Source organism: Anolis sagrei, chromosome 4 (assembly GCF_037176765.1).
Source record: "Anolis sagrei isolate rAnoSag1 chromosome 4, rAnoSag1.mat, whole genome shotgun sequence".
NCBI lineage: Eukaryota > Metazoa > Chordata > Lepidosauria > Squamata > Dactyloidae > Anolis > Anolis sagrei.
In genome coordinates, this window is record NC_090024.1 from 202,396,880 (window position 1) to 202,411,322 (window position 14,443).

Sequence of the window (14,443 nt, forward strand, 5' to 3'; positions counted from 1 at the left end):
TAGGAGACAAAGTGCCCCTTCGTATCTGGTACTATCTCCCCCTTTTCATCTAAAGAGCTCTGAAGAACTAGAAAGGCTTCATTATTTTCTCACAACAAATAAAAGCAGAATACTTCTCTTTTTCTTTTCTCCTCTTTGTATCTTTTCTACCAGACCATCTATTTAATCCCTCCTTTAAAATGTGTTTGTTAAAAGAGCAATTCTTACATTCCAAGGTATCTCTAACATCTCTGGGGAGATGCTGTACTAGAATACAGTTGTAGTCAACTAAGGGATTCCTTTTCTCCTCTCTCTAGTTACTTGAATTTGCTAAGAAATGAAAGAGAAGAGTGGGACTTTCTCTCCTCTCACTATGCTAGCTCTTGTACTCTGCTTGTGAATCATACATTTCTGATGAAATCTTTTGCTGTGTGCTGTGATTTTGGTATATAGTCCTGGGCTTTTTCTCTTCCTCCCTCAGGTTTGGCTCCTTCCAGTTTGTGCTCCTACGTGAAACCTGAGCAGCATTAAAGCTTTCAGTGCTTTTCTTGGTCTTTCCTTAAAGACTTGGTAAATCTGCATGTCTTGTGATTGACCTCCTTTTATTTGCTTTGAATAATAGTTTTTCACTCTTCCTTGTTCTTAGTTTTCTTTTGACATGAATTGTGCTAAATGTAGCCTGTGATTGGTATAGTAGAATAATTTTTAGAACTATCCACCTGCCAACAATAACAGTTTACAATAAACAATTGTATTACAATAACACACCTTACAAATAGGAGATCTTGTAAAAGTGGTTACCCTCGCTCCAAGAAAACAGGGCAAAGTCCATACCAAAGCAAAACATGAGGCATCTAAAGCCTCAAAATGGTGCAGAACCATACACAAAACTTTAATCAAAGATACAAAACACCCCTACATCTAGAAAACACTGCTTCCTTGTTCAGTAAGCATTATTTAAAGATGTGCTGCACTGACATACTATAGTAATTTCGTATATTGCTTATATCTGAGAAAGATTAAAACTGAAAGTATTTAGTAATTTTGATTAAAATTCTTTACATAACATCATTTTGGGGTTTTTATTCCCTTTTTATTTATGCATTCTGTAGATTTCATGCAAAATGTCTCCAGAATCCTTAGATGAAGGGCCTACTTAGAAATGAAAAGGAGTGGGTAGATACATGACCCATTCCTTCTCTCCCTTAGTTACAGTGCAAAGGGGTGGTGGCTAAAACCATTGAATATTTGGCAACTCTTCCTTTCTTTGCCTAGCTGCCTGCTTTCAGTTAGGAAATGGTAGCTTAAAGTATCCTTTATATATGTATTGAGTTAAGTGTGGATAGGACTTAGAGAATCTGAAAATGGATTGAAGGGTAGATAACTTAATAGGTCTAATAGATGTGGTAAGAATAGCCTGAGCTGGTTAAGAGAAAAAAGTCTTTTCTTTCAGCTATCATATAGAAAACATGGTTTTGGCATTGACTTGAAGACTAGTTGCAATATTGTGGTGCCCAAACCTTCATGGGTATAGAGCAGTGGTTCTCAAGCTGTGTGTCCCCAAATGTTTTGGCCTTCAATTCCCAGAAATCCTAACAGCTGTTAAACTGGCCAGGATTTCTGGAAGTTGTAGGCCAAAACACAGGTTGAGAACCACGGGTATAGAGGGAAAGAGTTGCACATATTAGGGACATAGGTTTGCAAACAGAGGGGGGATGTTGTTTACATGTAGGAAATAGATACACCCAATAGCAAACAAATGCATGGCTTTCATTCTTAATCTAAATTTTTGTCATGCCATACAAAGCATTACATCAGTTTCTGCATATTTTCTCATTAACTCTTTAAGGGCTTTAGATGTTGCCAGTTGATTCTTATTGGTTAGCTGCATGATTTTTTCTTGTTTTGATGCAGGTGATCTGGATAGTTTTAATCCAACATCCTCAAGTGTAACACATGGTGAACAGATGCCACCTCCCTCATCCTCACATTCTGCTTCCACATCTGAAGCATCTCATTTGCCAGGATCAGAAGAAGCTTTAATGAAAGTTCGGATGTCTGAGAAACTGGAAGAGCTGAAGAACACTGTGCCTGAAAAGAAAAGCACTTTAATGGAAGACCACTTGGAGATTCAGAATGCAACTTCTGCACAAAGGAAGGTGAACAAATGGGACCATCCCTCCAGTCCAGGTAATAAGAAGGTGCACAATACTGCACACTTAGCAGTGAATAATGCAACCAGCAGAGGCAGATCAACTAGTCCAAAAAAGATGAGCAATAGTACTTCCAGAGGCCATAATCAAGCATCATGCAACAGTCCTAGAAAGGATGAACTTAAAAAACAACTCAAGAATTGTTTCGACCAGCCAGAAAGTCTGAGAAAACATGAAAAGAAGCCCACGGGAACCTCTGAGAATACAAATCATGGAAAAATCTCTGCCACGGAAAAGAGAGGTAGATCTGTCAGTCCCCAGGAACATCGAAAGAAAGAAAGAGGCAGAGAGAAACTGCACTCAGAAGGGTTAACAGAAATTCAGAGCAGAGCAGCTGCTGGTGATAAAAACACAACTATGCTGCCAAAAGGGGACAAATTGAAATTAGGAGCCATGAAGGAAGCCACTAAGAAAAACATATGTGGGAAGGCTGATAAATACCCTTCAGAGACAACAAATACCAAGACAACTGAGAAGTCTCTTCCACTCCCTAAGACTAATGAACTTAGAAAGAAAACGTTGGAAGAGAAAAGGAAAAGCTCTAACCAATCCAAAATGGCAGGTCTTCCGGAAGACTCACTCCTTTCTAGAGATAAAAACACTGGACTTGAAGCAGAAGAGCCTGTTGTACTGAACAAATTCAGAGACAATGACTTGGAGCCAGCTGATAAAACCAAAGAGGATGGAACGGTCAAATCTGAGAGTAGATCTCCAGTGAAGAAATCAATAACTCCTGGACCTTGGAAGGTACCAACTGCAAGTAGAGTCACAAAAGCAACGGGTTTGACTGACTAACGGGTTTGACTGAGACTTTTTTAGAACACATTTTAATCAGGTTTCTAATGTGGTAAATTAAATTGCTTCCTTTTTTTCACAAAAGTATCATTTTTTCAGTCACTGTGATTGACAGAATGGACGGACAGATATTGATTTGGTCATAATTAGGCTGCATGAAGGACCTTTTGGATTGCGTACGAGAAACTCTTCAAATGCTGCTGTCCTTTTGTTCCCTTTGAAGATGGTGTCCTGCTGCTCCTGATGTTGCACTGCAAAGGCTTTCTGATAGTATTGTGGGTTAACAAACAACATTATTTTAATGCCTATAGCGTAATCATGACTCACTAATTGTTCTTGTGCCAAGTTATCTACTGTATCCTGTTGAACCTTCTCCTTTTTTCCACTGCCACAGAAAAGAAAAGATTTTGTCTCAAATTCAGTGTTTACTCAGGCATGCTGCATGTGTACATAGTTCTGAGTCTTCACTGTTGAAGCAAGAAGTTGAGTGAGCTTTTTTCCCTTGGCTTTACAGAGTCAAGGAATAAATATTACCTGAAGCCTTTTTCACACAGCTCTTTTCTCTTGCTCTTCCCACCCACCCCCAGCGAACTTAACAGGCCAGAGCCCCTATGTGCAATATGTGATATGTTGTCATTTTTCTCTGAACCTTTTGTTTAAAGTGTTGATGCCAGCTTTTAACAGGTGATACCATTCCAGATCTCAAAGTTGTGCAGTTTTTAATCACAAAAAATGTTATCCATTTCAGTGAAACTGCATGGGAGTCAATGTTTTCAGGGCTGGCATCAAATTACTTCCTCCTCATCTCTTTTTTAACACTTTCACATTAGAAATTAAACATGCAGAGAGGGCATATGCTTTCAAGCGTTCTGTCATGCTGTTTGTCAGAATCTCCCATCTGTTGTTTGGCTGTTCTTTTTCTTAATGCTAGCTAAACATTTGAAAATGTCCTGCCTTGCCTGAAAATTTAAGATCATAGATTACAGCAAGGAAGCCAGAACCAATCTAACAAGCTCATCTTTCAATGAGTCATCTTTGCTTGTGCCTGTTTGTAGAAGCCTGTTCTATTTTCTTTCCATGTTTGTACATACATGATTTCCCATGTTGCATACATGATTTCCCATATCCCTTTAGCTTCTGCATGTGCCCAAATCGTAATGAGGAATATTGAGTATATTTGCCCCTCACACATTTTAGTAATGGAAATGAAGTGAAGACAAGAGGGAAGAATTAAAATCTACTGGACTTTAAATAGCCCAAAGCAGTAGATTTGGGTCTCTTTGAATAAGCCCAAGTGGTTGCCAACCTGGATTAAACCACAGCCAAGCAACAACAAAAAAAATGTGAATTCTTGTGTTTTCCAGATCAAGTTTTTCAAATGTTTTATTTAGTCTTCCTGTGGGTAAGTGAACAATTACACTAAAAATAAAAAGCTAAGTGCAGCTTTTAACTTACCTTCTATTAGGCTTTCTTTGTAGGCTTTTAGTCTGTTATTATTTTAAACTACTTTTCAGTCTTTTAAGTTCTCTTTGGTCCATTTATATCTCAAGTTTCCCTATCACCACCACCTTTGGTTGTTCTTCCACCTCTTTTTTGGCCTTTACCTTATAGAAATGATTTCTGAAACATAGGTGGCAAAGACAGAATTATCACCTCCTGTGATATGTACATCTGTCCATTTGTCTGTTCTGTCACAGTTTCTGGTCAACTGGTTTTGAGTTTTTGCTGGAATCCTCTTGGCACTACACCAATGTTAACTCTTAGTTATGCTGATAGTTGTTATTCATAAATGCTTGTGAAATGAAGTATCTAATATCTCCTTACTTCAATGCATGATGTAAAAACTTAACCCTTTTAAAAGGAAACATGTATAAGGTTATCCCCCTTTGCAGGGCAACTTTCTCAATATTTCAATAATGCCCCTCCCCCCGCCCAGATGATGAACCTGCTGTCATTTACATACTCATACTTCTTTCCTTTTTTCATGTTTTATTCCAGACCAAAAGCAACTTTCAATCTAATTCCCAATTTAAACACTTTATTGACTTGAATGGGACTGGATTCCCTGCATATTTGTGTAAATGCTGCTATTGCGCCATGCGCCCTGAGCCAACAACAAGATGGAAGTTATTCAGATTGCTTTGCAGAAATTATCCATTCAGATACATATGTCTACAGCGGGTCTGCACAACCTGTGGTCCTCCAGGTGTTTAGGCCTCCCAGAAGCCCTAGCCACTTGTTCAATGGTCAGGAATTCTAGGAACTGAAGTCCAAAACACCTGGAGGGCAACAGATTGTGCAGGCCTGGTCTACAGAATTGTATTTTAACAGAAAACTATCAAGCAAAAAAGAAAAATGATCACACATTATGGGCCCAAATCCAAATGGCAATCCCAAATGGAGTATGCCCTTTAAATCAGAAGCATTTACATAAATGTTGACAAGTCTACCTTGTATGGGGTTGCCTGTTGACTTTAGCTAGGAAAAACAGCTGCTATTGGCTCTTGTAGACAACAACTGCAGGCAAGTCTTCGGAGAGCTAATGCCTCCAGGTTCATGCATGTACTTCTAACACATAGCTTTCCCCCTCTCAAACCACTCAATGCATGTGTTTTGTATGCAACTGGAATTCTTACCAGGACTGAACTGAGCACTCCAGAAGCATATCTGTTATTTTCATGATAGTCTGGTGCTATTGTTGCTGGTTTAGTGATTGTGCTGATCCTGCTAGTATCATTTGACCAAAAGCATTTCTCAAGTGACATGTGGCTTCCCAGGGTTCCACTCACCTCTTCAAAAGAACTAGACCTTCAAGTTCTTATGATGGTGGGAAGAAAAGAGCAGGGATATCAAAGAGCACACTGAGAAGGAGTAGCAAAAAGTCTTTGGAGGGCTGCTGCCCTGCAAATGTCAAAAACGTAGAGCAATTCAAGACTGCCTATTACTTTTATAAAGAGCTATGTATGTGGCAGCCAAGATTGTACACTGGTGTGCTGATGCCCATTTAATCCATTTGAAACATCTGTTTACCTCTTTAAAAACTTGTGCATATTGGCTGTGAACTTGGAAGTTCCCTACAGATCAACTTGGGCTTAAGACCTTTTTAGTTTTCTAGAATACAAGTGTAGCCCTACAATGATCAGATGTTGTTAATTCCCTTGAATTTTATGATACATCTCAAAGGAGTTTCATTTTAGAAGTTAAACGTCACTACATTTCTTGGACTGTTTTCCTGTGTATTTCTCTGGAGTGAAGCTAAGACAAAACAAATCAGTTCTGGGCAGGAGACACAACTGTTTTTAAAACTACCATCTGTTTGAATGATCTATCACCTGAAAATTGTTTTTTTGAAGTGTATCATTTGCCGATTCTCGCTGCTTCTCATTAAGAAGTCAAGTTGCTGTAGAAAGTATGTGCAAATATGTAGAACATTACTGTGAAAATATTTAATATTTGAGTTAGCCTGTGTAGACTAATACAGTGACAAATATCATACAATTCTCTACACTGTCACAGGATAGTGTTAAATGAAAATTGCAAAAATATCAAGATGACTTAGTAAAACTGTAAAGGACCCCCCCCCCCCATTATTCAGCAAGTACCCTTTATCCAGATGCTATTCAGCCATTTAATGGTGTGACCTGATTTGTTGTCCTCTGTTTGATGTGAGCCTTCCTATCCAGAGACTTTGTACCTGTACTCAACTGCATAAAATGACTTAGCAATGTGGCCTTGGAATGTTGAGAAACCTTTGGTTGTACTGGATGTAAATGTTTATATATTGTACAGCACCTTTATATATACTTCAGAGGTTCTGATTAGAAAGAGACCTGTAAATTGCTCATTATTTTTTATATAGATAACATTAAAAAGAGACTCTAGTTCATGGCCTCTGGATTAAAATACTTTAAGCAGATCTTTCAAGGCATAACTCCTCTTGGTGTTCTACTTGGGCTTGGATCTAAGGAATCATTAATTCAATTATGGTCACAGCTATGCACACTTCTGTAAATATGCAGAAGTTCGACGTGCTGAAAAGGTAAGCTCAGTAGCAATTCTCTGCTTGCATCATAATACTTAAAAAGTCAAGCCTTGGTCAGGTATTATACCCAAGCAGTGCACTGATATTTACTTGAATCCAATGCTCACCTTTTTTTCTTTTCTTTTTTTTTGCTAAATTGCATAGCTAAGAGTAAGGTGTGCATTAGATTTGATGGCACATTATAATCACAGAAATTCTGGTCAGGCTGAGGCTGGCAACCTGACGTAGGGGCATCAAATCTTTGCCATGCATTATATTCAAGAACAAATCTTTTTTTAACAATGTGCACCTTCAAAATTGAGGTGCACATTACAATCAATGACACATTAAACTTGAGTAAATGTGGTATGTAATGCCACATGGCTATGCACACCTTAGGCGATCCCTCGTTTTCCGAGGAGGATTGTCATCCAGTATTCTTGTGGGTCCGTATGTGGCTGTGGAGCCCCATTCTTGCTCTGCATCTTCTTCCGCAGTGAGGGCATTGGTTTCCAGGTGGAAGGCGGTCCCGGTCGGGGTTGGCTTGACACGCCTTCCTCTTGGCACGCTTCCTACCTATGCACACCAGTCCTACCCCAAAACCCCAACTTCAGCAGAAAAATCTGAAAGGCATTGCTTCACACTCTTTTGACTATGGTTAGAAGCTCTCTCCAGATCAGGTGTGGGAGACAGGGATCATGCAGATGACCATTTGCCCCATCAACCTTCATATCTTTTGGTTAGACATATCTTTCATTTCTCTTCCCTCACTACTTTAAGGCAAAAGGGCACACTTGTTGGCAGCTCAGTGCTGCATGTATTCAGCTCATCTCTTACCCTCACCAGCAACTCCCTTCATGGAAAAAGAACATGAAGAATCTATTCTTCACCCAGACTGTCTTTATTCATCCACATTTAAATACTGACATATGTCCTTCCATCAGTCAGAAAGTATACAAACAATTTTGTATAAAATATTGTATGCTTTTTAGAAGCTTTATATAAAGATATTTTACAAAAACAAGTGCACTGTTTTGAGAAAATATTAAAACCATTGCATCTATACAGAGGATAAAAAGCAACCGTTCTGTGACACCTGATAGTCTCCGGGCTGCTGTTTCACATTTCTGTTATGACCTGGAATAAATATCTAGCTCCTTGTGGTTTTACTGAGTGTATACACATTTGGAAACTGGCATCCATTTGAAATGTAAATATATGCAACAAATACTGTTTCCACCCATGGGGGATGCACCTCTAGGGCAGCTTCACAGAGACACAACCCTGCAACTTGTACTGCATCTGAGGAGCTGTGTGAAAAGTGCTACATCAACAGGCCACTATGGCGGGAAAACCCACAGGGCCAACTCACTTCCATGAGGCTAAATGCCATCAGCAGGGGGTGCAATGTATCCCAGCAGAAGTTTGGCTTTCTAATTCACTCTAATGGCGTAAAACATCTGCTCTCTCTCTATGGCACCATAGAAGCATTGCTGTGTTCTTTCATGGAGAGACTGCTTTGCTTGTTCTGACTGGTCTGAATTCACATAAATTATTTGGAAAATGCTAATTACCAGAAAAAATCCTCTCCTCTCCTGGTGTGTGGCAGGCCAACTGTAAGCCACCTTCTGGTGCTGTTTGTGTGTTACTAAGCAACTGAAGCCTCAACTGGCAAATGCCTGAAGAGGATATCCTCAGCTTGTACAGATAGATTTTGTTTTCCTCCCTTTTAAATCACTACTAAGCCTAGTGCAATTCAAGAAAAATCTCTTCATTAGAGACACTTGGACAAATATTAAGTAGGTCAACAGCACCGTCCAAACTGGCAGAAACAACCACCTGTCTAAATGTAAAACTTGCATAGCAAATAACTCAGACACCTCATTAAAAGACCTGCTTGCAGCACACCTTAATCTTCTCTTTTACAGCTAGAGATGACTACAATAAACTAGAAAAAGTGGCTTTGTTGTCCCACAAAAAGTTGCTAAATAAAATTGTATCCGACTGGACTGGGGCTGCAAGTTTGCCTCATTAAGAGACTTTAGTGTAATAAAGCTCACTTAATCATCTCTTTCAAGCCATGATCTTACTGGGAATAAAGCAATCTATTTTGAAATCCTGTGAGAATGTTTGAAGAAAGGGCAAGATTTGTGTTGCTGCTGAGAACTAGCATATATCTCATTTTTACAGAGGCAATGCATCTTCAACTGTCATACCATGTCTGTGCAGCACGGCCCACAATTCTTGTGCTCTGGGAAAGGAGCTCAGCTTCTCCTTTGTCAAGGTTTGATTTTCCACAGCTGAAAGATTAATTGGCCATAATTACCATTCAACTGACAGAGGACACTAACTTACTAAATTAGTTTAAAAGGGAAAGTGATATTTGTTTAAAAGGTGAAAACTATGCAACTCACTACCCAACTTAGGACATACCAGCCCCTTTTGCAGTAAGCTCTTACACCATTTCAAAGTTACACACAGGAGAGAATTATGTCCAAGACATTTGTGTCAATTGGAAAACTCACACTTTTAAAAGTTGGAATAACAGCAGGCTTCTAATCAAAGAAGCAGTGTTATAGGTAAGATGCTCCTTCCTGCATATTAGGCGCACCTTACGAGCCTCGAGGAGAGGTAAGAAATAAAAATTATTTTTTTAGTTACATTTTAAAAATAGCAGTACAAACTTGAAAAGGCTCAAAGCTCTTTCAAAATAATATTCTTGGACCTTAAACCTAAAACTGCTTTTACAGTGAGAAACAGCCTATCAGTTCACTATTCTAGAAATATAGCAAGTGAAAAAAAGGTACTGAACCAGCACTTCAAGACACAAATTGATACTTACTCTGATATTAAATCCCAGTAGATCACTTATTACACCAGAGACGGCAGACAAGATCACCACACGTGTTATGTTGTAGATTAAAGGATTCATTGTCAAACCGTAGAGTCTAAACGGTGTATCTAACTCCTGCAATTAAAAAAAAGAACTTACTCTGTCTGCCTTCTTTCTGTCTCCATATAATAAGGGAATTGGGAAACAGCCTTTTGGCTACTGAAAGCAACACACCAGGTAATGGAGTATTAAAGGATGAATAGTAGCCCAGTTCTTACCTTCAAGAGTTTTGTAGAGAGTTTTAGAACATTGTTCACCAGTGTCAGCTGTTCTTTTTTATTTGGTTTTTTTTCCATCTTTAGATATAAATTAATCTGTAACAGATTTTTAAAAGCAGTTTATTAAAATCCCATGCTAATCCCTGTCTGGCCTGTAATGACAGGGCCAGCAGTTACTGCGCTCAACTGTGACACAACCAGCTTTCCTTTATCCTCCCGTAGAGCCAGCACAAATTCAGGCTGTAGAAAACACTGAAGCCGCTCAATACTTCTCTTTTCGAACCAAGGTCATTTTCTTTGAGTCATACATAAAACAGCAGAAGGATGGTTCCCAGAAAGGACTTTTAGAGGCAAACATCAGTTTTACATCTCAAATAAGCTAAAGATACATACACAAAAATCAATTTTCTTTTCATATCAAAGGATGGATCACTACATGCCTTAGTATCAAAAGAGGGAAATGCAACACTGTATGTGAAAGTATGTGAGAAATAAGGCTGTATTGATTTCCTTGTTTTCAAGGAGTAAAGCAGTAGCTTGAGGACAAGGGCATAAAGAAATGGAACTAAGTGGGGTTTTAATACACCCCCCCCCCCCTTAAATGGTATATGTTCAATTTCCATCAAATATGCATGCCTTTGTTAATCTGCATTCATATGGATTAAGAATGTGCTTTCCCTTAAAAGGTGAAAATATAACCTTGAATTTTGTTATAAAAGCTCATGCTTGCACATTAAAATAGACTTTTCATTTTAAACAGTGCCGACAGAACATGGATTTGAAAATAAGCCTGTTCTTCAAGACTAATTTTAAAAACACAACTTCTCCATATACAACCTTGTTAACTGTACAGAGGTTTTCTAGGAACCAAAGGTTTGAATGCCTCCAAGCATAAATGGCAAACCAACACTGGGAAAAAGTTTTATTGAGCTAGCTAGTTTTTAGTATTGGGTTGTTTATTTGAGAACGGAATGTCACCAAGACAGCACATGTAAGGCAGAATACCTGCTCAGTGAGCAGAATTGAAATATTACTGTATTTCTTGTTGGTTTCAGAGCCTAGGGATGCCAAACGTAACAAGAAGAGGAGCAGGGCCGTTTCCCAGATTAGAAATTCCCAGTTGTAAGCCGCATTCAGGAATGTCTTGTGACCTTTTAAAACCTATGAAAAGCAATATGTCAAAATCAGCAAACAGACTGGAATGTTCCTTTTTGCTTTGCTCAGAAATTTGTTCTGCTACAGTAATTGAATTGACAACGAAATTTCACTGTGGACCCTAGTTAGCAAACAACATCATTGGCCTGTCCGCATGAGACTTTGGCAAATATATATTCCTAAACATCTGATAATATTAGAAATGGGGAGGTAGAATTTGCACAGGGAAAAACACATTTGGGATAAAAAGAATATGAAGAAATCAAGAAGCTGGTTTTACTGGAAGAGATTCTAGGTGCCATCTTTTATTTTAACTAGGTGGTTGCATGACGCTTCCCTGTGGGAAGCTGCTCTGAGTACCCCTTGGGGTTGAGAAAGACGAGGCACAAATAAGGTGAATAATTAAATAGCTTCATGTGTGGCAGATCATGAAATGCATCCCTCTGTGAGAAAGAAATTGTGCAAAAGCAACCCATCACTTACCAGGACGTATCAAAGAGCCTCTCATCAGGCAGCTGAATGTGAGTGATATTCCACATTACTTTTTACAGGGGGAGCTATTTGAAAAAGCATTCTGCTGGAAAATACTGTGTCCTGTGTGGCACTTGTATCAAAGCAAGGCGAAGACTTTGTTTTCAAACACTTGATTTTCACTTGGAGATTCTCAAATGACTTTCTTTTCCCCATTTAAAAACTCTGAATTCTCCAGACATGCAGACTGCCTCACTCTAGGGAAATATTTCAACCTGCCCTGTTGTGATAAGTAAAGAGATCTCACCTGTGCACAGCATATGAAAGCAATAGATAGAGCCAGTAAGAAGATGGAGGATACCACCACATCAACAGACCGTTGTGGACCTCGCCTCTGCCAAAATAATAATAAGGATGATGTGCAATTAGAGCATAGAAAATGCAGAAGACAAAGGAAAGGACCACAGAGAGCAAGAGATCTGCCCAACAGCAATCCAAATGTCTGCAGTGGCACACAGCTCTACTTCTACTTTGAAACTTCTCTTTATGGTGCTAGAGTTAACTTGAGCTCACCTTTAGGTAAGAACGAAGCGATAACCATATTTTAATATTTTCCACTTTCTTGAGCCTGAAATGAGGGATTTCATACTTCCTGGCCTTTCGAGCTGACGTGATATGGCTAAAAAGTTTAGCAAACAAAAATCGCTGCAAAAGAATAACTGGTGTCATTCAAGGTTAGCTGCTCATTGCTATCAGTAATCACATCCAAATTTTTCTTTTATCACATTTTGAAATCACTTAAGTCAAATTAATGAACAAAAATCATATATCAATGATCTTTTAAATTATGCATTGCTCAAGAATAGAATATACTGAGTTGGAAGAGACTCCAAGGGCCATCCAGATGCCATGCAGGAACATCCAATGAAAGCAATCCCAAACAGATGGCCATCCAGCTTCTGCTTTAAAACTCCAGCGAAGGAGACTCCACCTCACTCCAAGGCAGCATCTTCCACGGCCTAATAGCTCTTACTGTCAAGAAACTTTCCTTAATATTTAGGCAGAATCTTTTCCCCCCTGCAATTTGAATCCATTGCTCCATGTTTTAATCTTTGGAACAGCAGAAAACAAGCCTGTCCACTCCTCAATGTGACATCTTTTCAAATGTTTAAAAATGGCTGTCATGTCCTCAGCCTTCTTTCCTCCATGTTAAATATGCCCAGCTCCATAAGCCATTCCTTCTAGGGCTTGGCTTTCAGATCTTTAACCATTTTGGTTACTCTACTCTGGATATATTCAAGTTTGACTTGAATTGTGATGCCCAGAAGTGGACACTGTTCCAGGTGAAGTCTAATCAAAGCAGACTAGAGTGGGACTATTACTGCTCTGAATCAAGACACTACCCTCCTACTGATGCAGCCTAGAATCACATTGGCTTTTTTAGCTGCTGCATCACACTGTTAACTCATGTTCAGCTTGTGGTCTCCTGAGACTTCCAGATCCCTGTTATCAAGGCAGGAGTCACCCATCCTATATCTGTGCATTTCATTTCTTCTGCTGAAATGTAAGCAAACTACTGCAAATATAAACTACAACTTATGATGAAACATGATGCCACATTCATTCCACCCTATTAGGAAATTACCTGGGAGAGAAGAAAGGAAAGGCGAGATGGGGTTTTTAAATGTGGTTCTTATATTTTGGTCCTATTTGAATGTTTAGACTTACCTGTTTATACGTTCTCTCTGCAACACACATCATGAAGAAAAACATCCAGGTAAGGCACAGGCGCTCAAGGAAGATGATGATAGCAAGGACAATAACAGGGGGGATCGTGGGAGCCCCACAAAAGATGTATAAAAGTTCTTTCATAGAAAGGGACCACAGTTGTTCCAAAGTCTTTGAGTGGAAGAGCCGATAGAGGAAAGGGAGGAAGGCTAAACCAACTGTAACAATATTTCCCAGCCACTGATAACCAGCACCTTGTTGATAAGCATTAACCTATGCATGAGGAAAACAACAGTAAAATTACACAGATTGCCAAAACATTTTAATTTTGCACATTTCACTATGGAGCCTCTTGTCTATGAACAGACATTCACTAAATAATGCAGTGAAAGGAGCAAATTGCATCTTTAGAGATGATACATTCACCTGAGAGTTTCTAATGATTGAATATAGATAGGAATGATGGATAGTAATGCACTAACACATGGAAGACAGCTCCAAATTTTGTGTTCTCATAATTAAATACTATCCTATCTAGCATTTTACTGAAATACACCGAACACTTAAGAACTTTTCCTTCTCCATTTAGAATAGATATGGGGATATATGGTTCTCCACCTGAAGCAGGATTAAAATCTCATTTATCATATATACTCAAATATAAGCCTAGATTTTCAGCCCTTTTTTTAGGCTGAAAAAGCCCCCCTCGGTTTATACTCGAATGAGGGTCCTGGCTGAAAGAAGCCCTTCTTTCAGCCCCACACATTCCCACCAGGACACTCACCTCTCTGCACAGCAATCCAGCTAGATTGCTGTGCCGAGAGGGGAGGGGAGGAAGGTGCCTTCCTCTCCTCCTCGCATGCTTTCCTCTCCTCACGTCTCAGCAGAGCAACCCAGCTGAGTTACTGTACCAAGAGTGGAGGAGAGGCCACACGCCATCCTCTCCTTAGTCCTTCCCACTTCCTCCTTT

At 39.3% G+C, this 14,443-nt stretch overlaps 2 protein-coding genes across 10 annotated transcripts in view; one reads left to right on the forward strand and one right to left on the reverse strand.

The window, feature by feature from the left end:
* MAGI3 (membrane associated guanylate kinase, WW and PDZ domain containing 3) overlaps positions 1-6,903 on the forward strand; it is a 173,610-nt gene extending 166,707 nt beyond the window's left edge. The window contains exons 21-22 of one of the 2 annotated variants that reach the window (XM_067468087.1): positions 461-549; positions 1,894-1,982. In XM_067468087.1, the coding sequence (XP_067324188.1) occupies positions 461-510 (50 nt within the window). In that variant the 3' untranslated portion in view covers positions 511-549; positions 1,894-1,982. Of the gene's footprint in view, positions 1-460; positions 550-1,893 lie in introns of both variants that reach the window. The other variant, XM_067468086.1, reaches the window with a different exon arrangement.
* A 985-nt stretch (positions 6,904-7,888) lies between these two features.
* PHTF1 (putative homeodomain transcription factor 1) overlaps positions 7,889-14,443 on the reverse strand; it is a 30,263-nt gene continuing 23,708 nt past the window's right edge. For all 8 annotated transcript variants that reach the window (XM_067468091.1, XM_060772602.2, XM_060772605.2 and 5 more), the window contains 7 exons: positions 13,474-13,746; positions 12,319-12,450; positions 12,053-12,139; positions 11,125-11,280; positions 10,120-10,215; positions 9,851-9,976; positions 7,889-9,308 (listed from right to left, as the gene is read on the reverse strand). In XM_067468091.1, the coding sequence (XP_067324192.1) occupies positions 9,288-9,308; positions 9,851-9,976; positions 10,120-10,215; positions 11,125-11,280; positions 12,053-12,139; positions 12,319-12,450; positions 13,474-13,746 (891 nt within the window). In that variant the 3' untranslated portion in view covers positions 7,889-9,287. The remainder of the gene's footprint in view (positions 9,309-9,850; positions 9,977-10,119; positions 10,216-11,124; positions 11,281-12,052; positions 12,140-12,318; positions 12,451-13,473; positions 13,747-14,443) is intronic.